General features: G+C 36.7%; 1 protein-coding gene across 2 annotated transcripts in view; it reads right to left on the reverse strand.

Moving 5' to 3' along the window:
* Positions 1–19,543, reverse strand: part of EMCN (endomucin) — a 92,952-nt gene that overhangs the window by 51,689 nt on the left and 21,720 nt on the right. For both annotated transcript variants that reach the window (XM_033401967.2, XM_033401972.2), the window contains exons 2-3: positions 5,892–6,014; positions 4,234–4,305 (exon numbers count right to left, since the gene is read on the reverse strand). In XM_033401967.2, the coding sequence (XP_033257858.1) occupies positions 4,234–4,305; positions 5,892–6,014 (195 nt within the window). The remainder of the gene's footprint in view (positions 1–4,233; positions 4,306–5,891; positions 6,015–19,543) is intronic.

Genomic DNA, 19,543 nt, shown 5'->3' on the forward strand with positions numbered 1-19,543 from the left:
GAGTTCAGCACCACTAAACCAGCTCTACAAGAAATGTTAAAGGGATTTCCCTAAGTGAAGTAGAAAAGACCACAACTAGAAATATGAAAATTATGAAAGTAGAAATCTCATTGGTAAAAGCAAACATACAGTAAATGTAGTAGATCAACCTCATAAAGCTAGTAGGAAAGTTAAAAGACAAGGCAGTAAAATCATCCAGATCAACAATAAGTATTTAAGGGATACCTAAAACAAAAAGATGTAAAAGTTGATGTCAAAAACATTAAACATATATAGAGAGAGAGAAAGAGAGAGAGAATTATATATAAATCTCATGATAATCACAAACCAAAAATCTATAATAGAGACACACAAAAAAGAGAAAGAAATCCAAACATAACACTAAAGATTGTCATCAAATCATAAGGGAATAGAGCAAAAGAAGAAAGGAACAGAAAAGAAGTACAAAACAACCAGAAAACAATTAACAAAATGAAAATAAATACATACCTATCAATAATTACCTTAAATGTAAGTGGATTAACTGTTCCAGTCAAAAGACATAGAGTGGCTGAACGGATTAAAAAAACAAAACAAAACGAAAAACAAGACCCATATATACACTGCCTACAGGAGACTCACTTCAGATCTAAAGACACACATAGACTGAATGTGAGAGGATGGAAAAAGGTATTCCATGCAAATGAAAATGAAAAGAAAGCTGGGGTAGCAGTACTCATAACAGACAATTTAGACTTTTTTTTTAATTTATTTTTAAAAAACCACTTTATTGGGGTATGATTGCTCAAAGTGCATTAAACACTTCATACCTTAGACACATTTTTATGATGGTATATTTTAGAGCTACTTACTTCTTTTTAAATCCATGTATTATAATTTATTTAACCAAACCCCTGTAGGTGGGCTGTTGAGCTTAATTGAATTAACAAACAAATCAAGCTGAGCAATGTGCAATATTGCCCATTCAGGCTGGAGTTGCAAAATCGAAATATTTTCCTCCCTTTTAGCTAAGTCTACACAGCTCTGGCCCCCACATTTTAGCAATTGAAAAAGTAATTAATTCTGACTGTTGGTCAGAAAAATGCACCGTCCAGAGCATTCTAGGAAGTCAGGCAGAGGGCAGCTTGCCAGGACACAGCCCTTCCAGTGGGAGTAGGATTCTGAACTCTTGAACGTAAACTTCTGGCAGTATTTACTCCACTTTGAGTTACTTAAAATAGACTTTAAAATAAGACTGCAACAAGAGATGAAGAAAGACATTATCTAATGATCAAGGGATCAACCCACAAGATCAAATAATTGTAAATATACATGCATCCAACATAGCAGCACCTACATATATAAGGCAGATATTAACAAAAATAAAGGGAGAATTGACAATAACACAATAATAATAGAAGACTTTAACACCCCAGTTGCATCAACTACCAAAACTGAGTCAAGAAGAAATAGAAAATCTGAAAAGGCCTATACCAAGTAAAGAGATTGAATTAGTAATCAAAAGCTTTCCACAAAGAAAATCCCAGATTTTCACTGGTACCTTCTACCAAACATTTAAAGAATATTTACCATCAATTGTTTACAAATTTTTCCAAAAATTAGTAGAGACGAAAACACTTCACAGTGCATCCTATGGGGCTATTATTAACCCGATACCAAAATCAGACGAAGACAACAGAAGAAAACTACAAACTTATATCTCTTATGAATACAGACATGAAAATTCTTAACAAAATAATTGATAACAAATCTAGCAACATATAAAAGGCATGATATACCATCACCAGGTGGGATTTACCACAGGAATGCAAGATTGGCCCCACATATGAAAATCAATGTCATATACCATATTAATAAAATAAGGGATTAAAAACCACAGAATAATCTTAATACACTAAGAACGGCATTTAACAAAATCTAACACTTTTGCATGATGAAAACACTCAGCAAACTAGTAATATAAGAGGACTTCCTCAACCTGATTAAGGGCATCTCTGAAAAACCTACAATAATATCATACTTAATGGTGACATACTGAAAGCATTCCCCTAAGATTGGGAATAAGAAAAGGAGCCCTCTCTCACCACTTCTATTCAATATTGAACTGGAAGTTCTAGTCAGGGCAAATAGGCAAGAAAATAAAAGACATCCATATTGGAAAGGAGGAAGTAAAACTATCTCCACTTGCAGATGAATCTTATATATAGAAAATACTAAGGAATACACACACCACACACACACACAACTTGAACCAATAAATGAGTTCAACAAGGTGGAAGGATATAATATCAGTATATGAAAATAAATTGTATTTCTATACAGTAGCAATGAACAATCCAAAAACAAAATTGAGGAAAATGATTCCATTTACAGTAGCAATAAAATGAATAAAATATTAGGAATAAATTGAACAAAAGAAGTGAATGTCTTCTGCACTGAAAACTATAAACATTATCAAAGGATATTAAAGAAGACCTAAATAAAGGCATCCTGTATTCATGATTTGGAAGACTTACAGCTATGAAGATGGCAGTACTTCCCAACCTGATCTATAGATTCAATGCAATCCCTATCACAATCCCAGCTGACTTTTTGCAGAAAGTTAGGACAAGTTTATCCTAAAATTCACATGGAAATTCAAGTGACCCAGAATAGTCAAAACAATCTAGAAAAAGAAGAAAAAGTTGGAGGATTCACATTTCCCAATTTCAAAACTTAATGCAAAGCTATGATAACCAAGACTGTATGATTCTGGCATAAGCATAGATATATAGATAAATGGATTAGAATTGAAAGTCCAGGAGTAAAAACATACCTTTATGGCCAGCTGACTTTTATCAAGGGTTCTACCATAATTCAAATGGGAAAAGAATAGTCTTTTCAACACATGGTGTTAGGACAACTGGATGACTACATGCAAAAGAATGAAGCTGGACATCTAACTCACACTATATCAAAGACTTTAAAAGCTGAAAGTATCAACTTCTTAGAAGAAAACGTTGGTCTAAATCTTTGTGATCTTGAGTTGAGCAAGTATTTCTCTGATTTGATCCACAGCATAAACTACTAAAGGAAACCAGAATATGTCACCCCAAAATATGCATCTTTGATATAAAATTATTTTAACCTGAATGCAATTAAGAAGTAGCAAATGCATAAAAATGCCTCCCTTATCTGCCTAAAGGCAGGATATAAATTTTCCTTTTACTGGAGACAGACTCATCAGTGCAGAGAAGGTACCCTTATACCTTTCTGGTGGGAATGTAATATAGTGAAGCTGCTTTGGAAATCAGTTCCTCAAAAAGTTAAACATAGAGTTACCATGTGACTCCACAATTCCACTTCAAGGTATTCACTGTTGACCTGAAGCCAACGGACTGACAGATATTTCTCCAGCCAAGATGCACTTACTTGGGATCAGAAGAGAATTGCAATTCAGGGTCTGCAACCATGGCAAGTCATGTGTAAGTTCCCACATGGCAAGGGAAGAAGAAATTTTTATAGAGGGGAAAAGGAAGTGGGGAGGGAGATAGTAAACAAAGAGTCCCTGACTTTTCATTGATTGAGTCCTTGCCAGCAAAGAAGAGAGTCTCTGCTTCCTGTTGGGCTCTGCTATTGTCTCAGGGTGTGAGAGCTCCCTCTTCTGGCCCATCAACTCTATTTAAAATACTGAGGTTTCTGTTCATTAATTTTTGAGAATACCCAAGAGAAATGAAAACACATGGCCACACAAAAACATGCACATAATTGTTCTTAGCATCATTATTTACAATAGGCAAAAAAGTAGAAACAACCCAAATGTCCATCAACTAATAAACAGATAAACAAAATGTGGTCTGTCTACACAATGAAATATCATTCAGTAATAGAAAAAAATAAACTACAGATACATGTTATAGCATGGATGAATCTAAGAACATTATGCTAAGTGAAAGAAGCCAGACACAAAAGATCATATATCATATGATTCCATTTATATGAAATTTCTAGAATAGGTAAATTTATAGAAACAGAAAGTAGTGGTTGCCAGGGGTTAGAGGAAGGGTGGGGGAGTGATTGGTAATAGATGTAGGGTTTCTTTTGGGGGTGATGAAAATGTCCCAGATGTGTGCAGAAGCTTGTGAATATGCTAAAGCCCACTTAATTGAATACTTTAGAAGGGTGACTATTATGGTATGGTATGTGATGATATACATAAAAGAAAAATGGTGGCAAAGCAGATACATTACTCACCATTAACTGCTGTGGTTACTGAAGACAGTGTTGACAGCAGAGATGTTTCTAAGGGTTCCTTGCTGGTAGCTCCTAGATAGATGACATTATTATTAATTACAATTTCATCTCACCTGTCATGGAGTAAAGAAAAGTATGTCAAATCTGAAGGTGAATTAAAATCCTTCTATAGGTACTGGGTAAACCTTTGTCTATCTTTATTTTTCCATTTTCCAGCTTCTTTTGTCCAAGGTGAGGAATGTAAGTACTGAATGCTTGGGTGGCCCGATAAATAAACACACACACACACACACACACACACACACACACACACACACACTTTTGTATGAGAGGTCCCAAAAGCAAATTTCTACTGCAGATTCTTACTTAGTTCTCTTTAAAAGTGAATTATTTAAAATCATTTTATTATTCCCAGTGGGAAAAATTACCTGGTCAATAGGACCTAGGAGTAATGTGCCTTTTTTTCCCAAAATAAGATTTCATTTTGTTGATTTAGTTGTGGCTTTGAAACTTCCAATAAACATAAATAATAAAGGAACTTGCAAACTCCTGTAATTAATTAATTTTTTTCATTTATGAAACAATTCATTGATTTCCCACTCTGTACAAAGCCCTCTCCTAGGCTTCTGAGGGCAGTACCTAACCCTTAGTCACCTCTTTTTTTCCCATGCCCCTCCCCCCACTCCCCACAGCTGCCGCATGCTCCCGACTGGCCCTTAGTCATCTTTTTAATCTTCGTCGTATGAAGAATAATTCCTGGCATAGAGTGAGCACGTAGTAAATGTTGTTTCAGATAAGATGGCACTCATACAGGACAGGGGGACCAACAAAAGGATAAAGATCTGCTTTAAGTAGTGAACACAACTTACTGATTTGCTACTCATGGTAGCATTCCCTTTTCTCTTAAAACATGTTAGAATGTCCTTTTGTGATTAGGGCAAGGGTTCTATTTTTACTATGTGACATTCATAAAATCTTGGTTCTTATATATACACATGCTGTGTTTGGGGGAGGAGATATTTGGCTCTGCACAGTTTACCTAGTACTTTATTTTTTTATATCTTTATTGGAGTATAATTGATTTACAATGTTGTGTTTAGTTTCTGCTGTACAACAAAGTGAATCAGCTATATGTATACATACATCCCCATATCCTCTCCCTCGTGAGCCTCCCTCCCACCCTCGCTATCCCACCCCTCTAAATTGTCACAAAGCATCCAGCTGATCTCCCTGTGCTATGCAAACAAAGCAACTGACAAAGGATTAATCTCCAAAATATACAAGCAGCTCTGTTACTAATACAGTTTCACCTTGTGAGCTGTGCTGCTTAAGTGGGGAACTGGAATATTTAGGAAGATATTTTTATGACTGAGAAATGACAATTTTTTCTTCTCTAAAAATAAACTTTGTATATGTAACCATCACAATAGGATCATTCCCAAACAGGAAGTGACCCAAAGCGATATCATCGAAGAAGCCCACTGTGATCTCACGGTTCTGTATTCAACCCAAAATAACACATGAGTTTCAAAATAGTGAAATAACCTAGACCTTCATAACACAGATATGAGATTCCCAAATTATTTTCCTATGATTAATTTATATGGGTGCTACTAATTTAATTTGTTAAAGTAAGTGTCATGAAGAGTTAATCCTACCTTTAGCAGATATTTCAACTGTTGATTTCTCTGCAACATTTGGTGATGACGTTGTGTTTGATGTTGGTACAGATGTTTTTGTTGCAGAAGTTGATGATAATACAGGAGTGGCTGTATCTTTGACTTCGGAAAAAAGTAAATTGTGTTAAAGCAGTTGCATTAAAATTTACATTTATTTTGCCAATCAACAGCCTAGTATATTTAAACAAAGTAAACTGTATGTATACTACTGCATCGGGTATGGTTTTGGAATTAATTTTCTAATTGTAATGAATTCAGCCTTGATTTCTGTATTCATTCACTAACTCCATCTGCTTCTCACCAATGGCGTGAATTTTTAAGATGGTTGGCAGAATCAGTCTGTGGTTCTGAAACAAAATAATATCTGACAAAACTAGTGAGGAATAAATGTATGAGTTTGAAGCTTAACAATATTTTTAATCCAACTAAACTAACATTGTCCGATGAAATAATTAAATAGGCACTCTCTGGGCAGTGGGCATTTTACTGAATGTTTTAGAGCATGTTAAAGTTACTAAATACTAAAATCTCAGTATTAGTGCATCTCTTTTTGGTACATAGCATTTCTCTCTCTCTCTCTCTCCATATACTACATATATATTCTAAAGAGAAAATAAATTTTAAAGAAATTCAACAATTGCAACAAGCCTACATTCTTGGGAATAGAGCCACCATAAATCTGCCTTTTCAAATGACTTATTTCTCTCAAAGGCACAGAAGTGAAGACAATACATTGTTATGTATATTTTATATATATATATATACACACATACATATATATATGTGTGTGTATATATATATATATATATTTTTTTTTTTTTTCAGTACGCGGGCCTGTCACTGTTGTGGCGTCTCCCGTTGCGGAGCACAGGCTCCGGACGCACAGGCTCAGCGGCCATGGCTCATGGGCCCAGCCGCTCCGCGGCATGTGGGATCTTCCCGGACCGGGGTACGAACCCGTGTCCCCTGCATCGGCAGGTGGATTCTCAACCACTGTGCCACCAGGGAAGCCCTATGTTTATTTTTAATAATTATTTTTTGGCAATAGAAAGCCAATATCTTACAATAATTCTTAAAACTTCCATTGCAATATTATTTTTTAAAAGTGAAGTATGTAGGATTTAATTCTCAGTGATCTATGGAAAGATTTGTTTCATATAATATTATTGTAACTTATTGGCATTTATATACTTTTTTAATCCTGCATTTGTTGGACTTGTCTCTGTATACTTACTGTTATGTTGCAGATCAAAAAACAGCAAACAAATGTTTACAAAGGATGTGGAAAAAATATTCCTGTTTTCCTCTTTGAATCTGAGAAAAAAACCCCAAAATCTTTCAAGTCATTGAAAAGCAATATTTGAGATGTCATGAGATAGAGTGTACTTCCTGTTTTATTTTATAGACTTGAGGGCCTTGGGAGTGTTTATGCTTAGCGCTGACTTTGTTTACAGACAGCTCACAGAAATTGCTTGATGTATGCAGCACATACCGATGTGTTCCGCACATACAGGAATGACAGAACAGCTTTTTCAAGGGCTTTACCGAAATCAAGTCAAAAGCTTTTTTCACCTCTGGAGAAACACTTCACACCCTTGGTCTTACTCCCATCCTCTCCTTCCCCTCAATACTCAGCAGAGAAAAGGAGCACAGCGTGTATGAGGTTACCTTTTCTCTATTAGTCATTTTGTTCTCACTATTTTTCTTTCTGTCCTAGAGTCCATGAGGTAACATTAATTTCTAAGTTTAAACTGAGATTGAAGAAGTTATTTGAAGAGGCATATACCCCATGGACTGGAAATTTCACCAGTAAATAACTTGAATGATCTCTCTCTGTTGACTTGCTAAATAGCAACAACCTTAATTTCTGAGCATAATCAACAACTCCAGAGATATTTTTCATATTTCTTTCTTCCCTCCCTTACTTTTTTCTTTCCTTTTTTGCTTCCACACATACTTATTGGGGAACTAATATGAAAAGCATGATTAGATACTGCAAAAGACTCTATGTTGCACAACATAGTATCACCCTTGAGTAGCTTTTAATCTGGTAGGGAACATAATGCCTATACACAATAAATAATAAAGAATATTCTGTATGAGTTGTGTAGACCAGTGTTTTTCAAACTTCAGGTTATGATACAATTAAAGAGTAATTTAAGTCTATTTAATACATTGCAGCCAGAGCTTTTTTTTCCCAAATGAAAGAGAAAAGAGGCAATATTAGATTAATACTGCAAATAATGAGGGTAAGTTTTCTTTCATGAAGCTTTTGTTTAGCATTGTGTGTGTGTGTGTGTGTGTGTGTTTGAGAATGAAATGTGTGTTAATGCAAAATGTATCTCTTACTGTGATTCCAGCTAAAAATGTGAAAACTGTGGGACAAGAAAAAGTTAGGGCAAGAATTTATAAGATAAAAAATGATCACCCTGGGCTTCCCTGGTGGCGCAGTGGTTGAGAGTCCGCCTGCCGATGCGGGGGACACGGGTTCGTGCCCTGGTCTGGAAAGATCCCACATGTCGCGGAGCGGCTGGGCCCGTGAGCCATGGCCGCTGAGCCTGCGCGTCCGGAGCCTGTGCTCTGCAACAGGAGAGGCCACAACAGTGAGAGGCCCACGTACCGCAAAATTAAAAAAAAAAAAAAAATGACCACCCTGCTGGCATGAGCAAGGGATACTTCATGAGAGAGTTGACATAGGAGCTGGAGCTTGAAGAGTGAGTAATATGGTGACACAGGAAGAGGAAAGAGCATGAGTAAAGGTCTGAAGTGGGAGAGTGAGACATATCTGAGGGCACTGCAAAGAGCTCTGTTTGGCTGGATTGCTGTGTACTACGACAGGACATGGTGGATGTGTCTGGTAAAATTCTGGAGACCAGATTGTAAAGGACTTTGAACACCAAGCCAGAGACTTAGGACTTTATCTACGAGTCTGTGGGGCGCCATAGGAAGTGACCAAATGGAAATTCAACCGTAGGAAACACAATGGGGAAATAAGTGGGGCAGAGAATGAGAAGATACCAGTGGAACAGAATTGAAAGCCGCCATTTTTATGTTTACCAATGTGGTCGGCCCTCTTGAAGTCATCATGTGAGATCAGTGAGTTCTCATCCATACAATGACTTGAGGCAAAGTACAACAAGACACATTTCTAGCTACTTATGTGGTCAGGTTGAAATGTGCTGTAAGGCTTCTCCTTCTCTTACCGCCCTTCTACACATTTGGCCACGGATTTCCCTGAGTAAAACCTTAATCCATTAGCACTCATCAATGTCTCCATTACTAGTTCTTCAGATTGTTCAACAGAGAGTATTCCCTCTTTTGGCAAGGACTGACAAACAACCCCTAAGAATACTGAGCGTCACTATGCGCCAGGTAGTATGGGAATACTTTCCATGGATTATATCATTTAATTCTAAGACCCTACAATGTTTCTACTCTTAGATCACCATTTTACAGAAGAGGATCAAAAATGGTAAGCAACTTGTCCATATTATAGGAAGTAATACAGTTGGAATTTGAATCCAGACACCTTTGACTCCGGAGAAGATACCCTGAAGCGTCACACATCTGGCCATGGGAAGGTGGCTCCATGCCAAGCCACATACCCCCGCCCCACCTGCTTTCTGCCTTTGACGGAGTGTGATATCAAAAATGTGGAAGTGACTAGATGCACCGATGTTTTACCTCTACGTGCCTAGGATGAGGAAACAGACAAAACACCTCACTGTTTTTTTTCTTTTTTAATAACAAGCATTCATACTGTTGTGTACCTATACATAAACACACATATAAAATTTTTCCATAGTAGACTGAAAGCTTTAAAATATTTCCAATCTTTTAAAACTATTTATAATTGAAAAATAAAAATAGAGATTTACTGAGTTTAAAAAAATTCTGCAAATAGAAACTTTCTCTCCTCATACGGTGGAAAAGAATTATTCCCTGTAACTACCACTGTTGAAGGTTTTATTGACCAGGATTCAAGTAACCATCAATTATGCTTTTACTGTATTATCTGTAAATCTCTTCTAGGTCTGATTTGATCTCATAATAAACCATTGAGGAAAATGGTTAATTCTGAAGTGTTTTCATAGGACACTGTGAGGTAGCATTTCCCCTCTCTTTATCTCCAAAGTGATTAAAGAATAATTTAACAAGGAGACCTGTGCTTCACAGCTTTGCTTGTGCCAAACCAGATAGTGCTGCTTTGGGGAGAAACAGATGGCATTTCATCCTGACTCTACCCTATATCCATACACTCCAACTGAGAGAGCACAAGGGATGCCATAGCACCAGTTTCCTACGCTATGAAAGGATGAAGCATTATTGGGATTTTAATAAAATAACTATTTTAATTATAAAAATCATAAGAACTTTGAGAATTCAGTTTATGGCTAGAAACCAAGATTCATACTTTCTCGTGTTTTCAAATGATCAAGTCATCGACTCCAATCTTCTCAGACATGCTTTGTAATTACATTTAGAGGTAACTCACGAATAGTCTCTAAGAGTTAGAATTTCATCCATCCTCATAAGGAGCAATTGCTTCTCTAGCTTTCTTTTTCCCTACCAATTCTGTTTCTAAGTCCACTGAAAATCCACTACTAAAGAAGATTGATCTTGCTTCTTCTAGATCAACACAAACACTGAATGACAGTAACTTAGAATTCTAGAACTTGAGATCTGGAAAGAACTTTTCAAAAACATCTTAATGTAATAGAAGTCCTACATTTTATAGCTTAGAAAATGTATGAGTTTAAGGTAGTTTCAAAAGATCATAGCACCAATTAGTAAAAAGTTGATTTTTTTTTTCTAATTCTACCATTTGGGTACGTGGAATGCAATTGTGGCAGAGACAGTGCTGAAGTTTCCCTTTGAAAATATTTACTTTGCTAGTTTTAACCATAAACACAATTTCAGAAGAAGGTTTTAAGTTCTTTAAGGAAACAGAAGAACAGTTTCTTTAGAAATATATAATTACAGTAAATTCAAAATGCTAACTACTAAATGGTCTTATAAACCTTCAAAGTACCATTATTAGGTAATAATCTCATCACCTAGATCAACTGCTCTATGGAATTGATGGTAAAGTAGCTAATTTTATATTTCAATAGCTTACAACATACTATTTCTACTATTTCATATTGTCTTCATGCAGTGCCATCTCCCATATATGCCACCCCTTAGGCTTTTAGGAACTTTATACAGATTTTATCTTGAAATAAAGTAATTGTCAATTTTCAGTTGTCATTTGTGGTTGCTTCTCCCCTATGTATCATGGCTTATAGTGAATAGAGATCCAGTTCTTAACGTTTGTATGTGATGGCAGTGCACAAATTGGGGTATTATAAATAGTGAGAAGGTCCTTTTTCGTAGTACTTTGTCAGTAGTTGCTAGCATTATAATTTTTGTTCAACATATACCCTATATCTTCTTTGTCAGAAAAGAAGTAGCAAAGAATTAGCAAAGTTTAAGTGGAAAATTTCAATTTTCCCTCACCCATTAAAAATATATTAAAATGTTAATTACATAGTATAATATACAAAATTTATATATAAGTAAAATATATTTCTATAGTAATATAATAAAAATAAATGAAGGAAATATGATACCCTTTCTATATCCCATCAAAAGAGAGCCTTTGTGAAAGACCAGGCACCAACTCCTTTTGACTATCAGTGTCATAGCAACACTTTTTTCCATTAATGGTGATCTTTGCTCTTTTATACAGCACAGGTCACTTTGGTTCATTGCCAACCAGATTAAATGAAGTTAATTTTTTTCCTCAGTTCAAAGAAAACAACAATTATTACGTGATGATGTATTCCTGATGACTTCTACTTGCATTGATCTAAAAATTTCATGATATCTTATATGAAATGTATAAGTAAACTACTAGCCAATGAGTAACCTACCTCAATAAACGTTTACTAAGCATCTATTTCAATAAGACCTAAGCAAAAATTAAAAATATGTTTTTCCTAGAGGATCTTAGACTTTATTTTGATACTCAAGCTCTACATTCATGAAACACCTATAAGGTTATGCTAAGGTGCCATATGAAAATGGTGCTGTATAATTAATGCTATGCATAGCTCATCCTATACGAGTGAAATCAAAGTAAGGTGATGTCTCTCTATGTATCTAGGATAATGAGAATCATTTTCTCTGTGGAACAGATTTCAAAAGGAATCAGATAAATGAGCACAAGAAGGAAAGAAAAATCATGCTTCATGGTAGAAAAAGAAGAAAGGATATTCAAAGAGAAGGGCAAAGACAATAGTGCCAAATAAAACAGAGGCTATATAACATAAGGCCTGAAATGGGGCCTTGGGGATATTAGACACTTAAAAATAGAATCTTTGGGGAGAGGAAAACAGAAAAATTTAATTTTCAATGAAAACATCAGAGCTAGTGGCAACTCAAAAAAAAAAAAGGATTTGAAGTTTACTTTTTCGATTAAGGCTAACAAAATACTGTAGTGAGCACAAAAGGTTTTAGAATGCTTACCTTTCCTAGGTGGAATGAATTTGAGGGATAAGTTAGAATAAAGACGAAGATGTAGAGAATGGACTTGAGGACACGGGGAGGGGGAAGGGTAAGCTGGGACGAAGTGAGAGAGTGGCATGGACATATATACACTACCAAATGTAAAATAGATAGCTAGTGGGAAGCAGCCGCATAGCACAGGGAGATCAGCTTGGTGTTTTGTGACCACCTAGAGGGGTGGGATAGGGAGGGTGGGAGGGAGATGCAAGAGGGAAGGGATATGGGGATATATGTATACGTATAGCTGATTCACTTTGTTATACAGCAGAAACTAATGCAACATTGTAAAGCAATTATACTCCAATAAAGATGTTAAAAAAATAAAAATAAAAAGAAGAAGATCTCATCTCTCACAGAGAGGAAAATATGCAGGTAAGTGGGAGAGAGCTATGCCTTAAAGACGAATCTCCTCGGGTTGCCAGCCATCTGTGAGGTGGGGAAGGAGTGCCAGGCCTGGCAGGCTCAAGCATGGACAGGTGTCTCAGCCACCTGGCCCCTCTGGGGAGAATGGGAAGGCAGCAGTACATTGGCGAGTTTCTTAAACAGAAAACAACAATATCTGCAAAATGGACCTGAGAATCCAAGGTGTTCTGGCTGACACACAGGTAGAGCCTCCCAAGGCAAGTTTCCTCCACTCACCCACGTGTCAGGTTTGAAATTATGGGGCAATGCAGGTATTTTTCCTTCACAAAATAATTGTGATTCTTTAAAACTCAGGTTGCATAATAACAAGATATTTGAGATTGTGGACTCTATTATAAGGGGACTTTTTGTATACTGTATCAGGTTTGGAAAGTTTCAGCTCTTTGAGGTATAAAAAAGCAAAGGTTATATTTAATATTTATAGGAGTGAGAGTATTAGGGGAAAGGAGTGACCTGGCCATACTCCTGGGCTCTTAGATCAACCATCCCCAGACCCCTCCTACCATGCTCTGCTCTGACCCCAGAGAGGAGCTGTGATTCTGTGGCTCAAAAAGCATCTTCCCAGGAAACAAGATGCTTAGGCTTTGCAGGTTCTTGTCGGCACCAGCAAAGCTTACAAGCAAGTCTCTTGGGCTTGTCTCAGGAAGGGGATCAATCAAGGGCCCTCTCAGTCCTGGGAGGAACAGCACTGCTCTGTCCCTTGTCTGGGCTCCACACAGGGGCAGTGATAACGGAGGAGGAGGTGGTCCTCTCCTCTCTCTAATGGCGCCCCCAGCTTTCCTCTGAGCTTAGAATGTCGCCACTTGAAATCCTGGGTCTTCACTACAGGCTCTCCTGGCATTTCTTCAGGAACAGGGAAGGTCTCACTAGACACTTTCCACCAGCAGTGACATTAGAAGAGTGATTGACACACATGAAATGACACCACGGGAGGTGGAAGGACACACAGCCTTGGCAATTGTGACATCAACTAATTATGTAACTGTGTGAGCCACTTCACCACTTTGGGCCTCAGTTTCCTCTCTATGAAAAGTGTCTGTTGAACAAAATCTCTTCAACTGTAAAATTATATTACCTGTCAGATTAAATTACAATGTAAATATCCATTATGGCAAATAATTGAGCATAAGTTGCATTTCTACATACCAAGAAGGAGGCTTGTACTTTAGCAGTTATATACAAAGGCTTTATAGAGTTATAAACTCATCACCTGGGAGAAATCTAAGCCCCAAAAGGCATTCTGTATTACAAGGGAGAAAATGATTATGTTTATTTGCAATCTGATAATGTTACCTGGACAAAATGTATTTCCCTTTAGGGTGTTAGTCTACCCAGAAATAGAGAAAATGTGAAAGACAAAGTTTGGAATAGGTATTTGGAATACTTTGTGTTGAAACTTTTTTTTTTTGCGGTATGCGGGCCTCTCACTGTTGTGGCCTCTCCTGCTGCGGAGCACAGGCTCCGGATGCGTAGGCTCAGCGGCCATGGCTCACGGGCCCAGCCGCTCCGCGGCATGTGGGATCCTCCTGGACCGGGGCACGAACCCGTGTCCCTTGCATTGGCAGGCGGACTCTCAACCACTGCGCCACCAGGGAAGCCCGAAACTTTTCTTTTACATAGCAGAACAAATGATGAAATATTTTATTATAGGTAAACTAGCATCTACGTGAATGAATAGAGCTCATATACAATAAGCTAGACAGCTCCTTCTCAGCAATGTGTATGTCTGTGTGTGTGTGTGTGTGTGTGTGTTCATGTCTACACTTAATGAGTGACAGCTGAGTTTGTAAAAAAGTCTACAGTATTGCATTTGAAGCTAGAAAATGATATTTGGCTGACTTTGAGATGTCATATTTATCACCTCATCTACTCTATTTTTGTCTTCTCTAAGTGTAAAGAAAAACTCTCTGATTTTAAATGCTTTTTAATTTGTATCTGTTGAAAGATGGTAATTTCAGTTATTAAGGGGTAAAATAAAAGGACAAAATGTTATTTCTATCTTCTGAAAAGTCAAAGACAATCTTTTCTTGCCCTAAAAAGAATTATTTGAAGTGACAAAAAACTTTATAAATGACAGACATTCCAAGAATGCAAACATGTGTAACAATAATTGCTTTCACTGACATTATTTGATTTTAACAATTTCATAGAACAGTAGAACAGACAATACTGTTATCTTCATTTCATAGATGAAGAAACTGAGGTCTGATTGTGACTTGCCAAGAGTCACAGTTACAATTACCTTCTGCAGCAGCGGAAGATGTTAGAGCCTTGTTTACACTCAGATGTTCTAATCCCATCTTTCATGTGATTTTCCTCTACATTGGCTAGTCTTAGAACTGCAGTGTCACGTTTGTGGTTGCAGTATTTCTGTGCTACTATTCGGTATTATTTAGAGTACTTTAGAGCACAATTGTTTTTCTCATATTGTTGCTAATAATTATGAAAACAAATGAAACTAATTAAGGTAAATTACTGAAAGTAAAAAGCATTTGTCATCAGTAGTACCTCCGTTTTTTTTGTTTTTGTTGACCAGTCACATCATCCATCAGGGATTATTAAATAAAACAGAGCAAAATCTCTTCACTCAAAGTTATATCTTATCTTGTTCATCAATAGAATATTAGTGCGAAACAACTTTATTAAAACATTTTAAAGTAAGAAAGTCAACTTTTATTGTAATATCATATGACTCAGAAAATTTATGAAGGGCTTTCTAAGACATGATTTTTTTCAGTGTCCTTTATTTTTTAGTTCTGGATTTAGGGAAATGATAAAAAAATTTTTTTTTCCTTTCTTGTTTTGGGATAAAGCAACAGTGATATAGTGAATATATTAATGTTCAGTCTCACTTTTACAGCAAAATCACCAATTAATTTACATTGATCACACCAAAGAACTATTTTGCCTTCTTTATTTCATTTGCATCAAATTATTTTTAGCATATATATTCAGGGTCTCCTATGAATGCAAGAAAAGACACTAAATAAATGAAAAAAATATCTTAGCACAGAATAAAACAAGGGGCAGTGTAGCGTAGGAAGTAGGTGACTGCAGGTCTCCACAATTTACCAGCTATGTGACCTTATGCAAATTACTTAATCTCTTTAGCCTCTGTTTTTAAAATTATAGAAACATAGGGTTTCTGTGCAGAGCAAAACATTAATATATATAACAGCTTGAGAGATGCAGCTAACATCTAGGTTACACTTGAATTTATCCTGATTAAAAAGTCGATGACGGGCTTCCCTGGTGGTGCAGTGGTTGAGAGTCCGCCTGCCGATGCAGGGGACATGGGTTTGGGCCCCAGTCCAGGAAGATCCCACATACCGCAGAGCGGCTGGGCCCGTGAGCCATGGCCGCTGAGCCTGCGCGTCCGGAGCCTGTGCTCCTCAATGGGAGAGGCCACAACAGTGAGAGTCCCGTGTACCAAAAAAAAAAAAAAAAAAAAGTCGATGACATGAGATACATTTTAGAGCTCTACCAACAGGTCAGACAAATTGATGTTTCTTGCTTATACTGTCCCTAAATATTTGATTAACTATTTACAGAGCCATGTCCAACACAGTCAGTAAGTTCAAGCTAGTAAAGTCTTTCTAAATAAAACGTAAGCTCCTCCCTAAATCATAACCTGATTCTTCCAATTACATCCTAAATTTGACAACAACTTTGCCAGATTTTATAAATTATTTTTAGTATTATCTTTTTCTGATATCCTTATACCATTTCTTTTAAGAAACTGTGATTATAATAATGGAACAGAAAGATTCCAGGATAGAATAAAGAAAACATGAAAGTCAGTTTCATGTAGTAGAAGAAAGAGGTTTTCCATGTTGCTGTTCCATAGGTCCATGGTTGCTACCATGTGGTGGGCATGGTACAATTGGGATCTACAGAGTTTCAACCAGGGATCGCTGAACTATATTCAAAGTAAATATTGTCTGCATATTGAAAAAAAATGATTCACACATATACGCTACCATTTTAAAATTTATATAGTTTCTATTGTGATTAATGAAATGCAAATGTTTAAAAATTTCTAAATATTTAGCAGCATTCTGTCTTCTCAATTAGTGGGTGCAATTATTATCTTACTGGGAAGGGGTTCACAATTTCCATGTAAATGAGGTACTTATCTTCAAAACATTGGGGGACCACTCCTTTGTGGATCTTAGTATGTCAATAACAGTACAATTTTGTTTATTTGACTGATGACTTTATATAGCATCACAAACTGAGCCGGAATTTGATATCTTGTCTTATCCATTCCCTGCAAATAATTAGGGTCAGTCTTTAAACACCCATGACTCATGCTTTTTAATTAGAAACAAACAAGCAGCGACTTACAGAGAAGGGGATTTATAGCTCTTTGTTTCCAATATGTGCCGGCTCTAAGTGCTAGAATAAAAGCATACTTTTTCTTTCTGTGAATCGGTTTCTCCACACTGGAGATGGAAAAACTGCTCAGTTTTGCTCAGATGGAACCACATGCCCAGTAGAAGCCTATCATGTATTTATATAAGAACAGAGAAGAAGTCATGGTGTCTACTTTCTGATTTTGGAGACTAGCTTTTATATGGTATATTTTCCAAATTAAAAATATTTGGAACATACCTTTAGGATGCCATCGAAGAGTCACTTGTGATGGGTTAATTAAATCTAACACATTTAAAAATAACTCTGCGTGTTGTGGGACAGATGCAGCCTTTGTAAAAAGAAAGAGCTTACACTGAACATTGCAACAGATTTTTGTTATTTAATAGTAGGCAACAGACATGTTTACAGAATATGTTTTCAAAGCCTGGTTGGAAAGTATCTTTCTGATACATTCAGCTCTGCTGACAATGGAAGAAATCAGGAAATCCATAGTTAAAGAGAAGGATGACTGTATACTTTTATTTCTCAATCAACTCAAATTTGCCTCATCATTTAAAAGTAGTGCCCTCTCGCATAATATCATTCAAATTTAACTAGAAGAAAGAACCATTCCAAAATCCCTTCCCAAATGCCAAGATGATGACTAGGATGGAAAATTTGTTCTTATCTAAGAGCAAACAGTCAGGTGTACACTTGTCAGAGTGATTTTGGAAATTCAAAAGGATGTCCAAAACTTTAAGAAATGTAAGAGAAAGAGCTAGAGAGAACTGAGTTGTTCTGCCCAAGAAAATGGAAATGATCTGTTATTTTTTACCCTTGAGGGTAAGAGAGGAGAAGATATGGGGGAGGAGGAGAGAGAATAGACCAAGAAAGAAGGTAAAGCATCCAAAAGACTTTCAAGAACGGAGATATCTAAAACACATTCTTAACTTTGCACCACTCTGTTGTAAAACCTCCCTTCCTTCAGTAAAGTCACCTATTCCACATGCAGTCCGCAAATACCCAGCAAGACTTTAGTTAAGTGGATCTTTCTGGGCATGCAGGAAAGAAAGGAGAACTATATTTTGGTTGTTGCCAGTGCAAAGTTAAAGAAAATGTCACAAGAAACCAAGTGGAGTACAAAATTTGAAGGATGCAAGAAGGTGGAAAGAAAGGTGAACATGAGAACTCAATCCTCCCTCCACCACGAAAGATTTGAAGAAATGGGCTGCATTGGGCTTTTTCCCAGAGCAGCAAGTAAGTCTATAATCTGAACATGTTTTTACATTAAAGTTGGAGGTACCCAGGAGCTATCTGAATTATATAAAATTATTTTTATTTTATTAAATGCTGTTTACCAGACTCAGAATCAAATTGGCTGAGTCACAGTTATGTGCTTGCTGCAGAAGATAATTGTAAATTTGCTCTATAGCAAATTATTCCAGAGTTGGCTATAAATTGTTTGCTTCACAAATATGGCAGGATGGATAATCAGAACAAACAGACTACGGATCTATAGGACAAGCACTTCAATGCAGCAGCGATAATTACTTAAATCTGAGATACCACCATTATTAAGTAATAAAGTGTTTTCTAAGCGTGAAGGTTACCATTAGATCGCAGTTGACATTTATTTGTAAACTGATTTTTCTGGTTTTGAAGATGAATTCATGCCAGAACAATTAAATTTACTTTCCTAACAGCAATATTAATGAGAGAAAACCAATAGATGAAATCTCGCATTATTATTGATACATACTTAGTTTCTTTTATCCAGTATGCCTAAGAAGCATGGTGCTCTGTGTAACTAAACATTTTCTAACGTCTTTATTGGAGTATAATTGCTTTACAATGGTGTGTTAGTTTCTGCTTTATAACAAAGTGAATCAGCTATACATATATATATATCCTCATAACCCCTCCCTCTTGCGTATCCTCCCACCCTCCCTATCCCACCCCTCTAGGTGGTCACAAAGCACTGAGCTGACCTCCCTGTGCTATGCGGCTGCTTCCCACTAGCTATCTATTTTACATTTGGTAGTGTATATATGTCAATGCTACTCTCTCATTTCATCCCAGCTTACCCTTTCCCCTTCCCATGGCCTCAAGTCCATTCTCTATGTCTGGGTCTTTATTCCTTTCCCGCCCCTAGGTTCATGAGGACCTTTTTTATAATCCATATATATGTGTTAGCATAGGGTATTTGTTTTTCTCTTTCTGACTTACTTCACTCTGTAGGACAGACTCTAGGTCCATCCACCTCACTACAAATAACTCAATTTCATTTCCGTTTATGACTGAGT

This window comes from Orcinus orca, chromosome 4 (genome assembly GCF_937001465.1).
Source record: "Orcinus orca chromosome 4, mOrcOrc1.1, whole genome shotgun sequence".
Classification (NCBI taxonomy): domain Eukaryota; kingdom Metazoa; phylum Chordata; class Mammalia; order Artiodactyla; family Delphinidae; genus Orcinus; species Orcinus orca.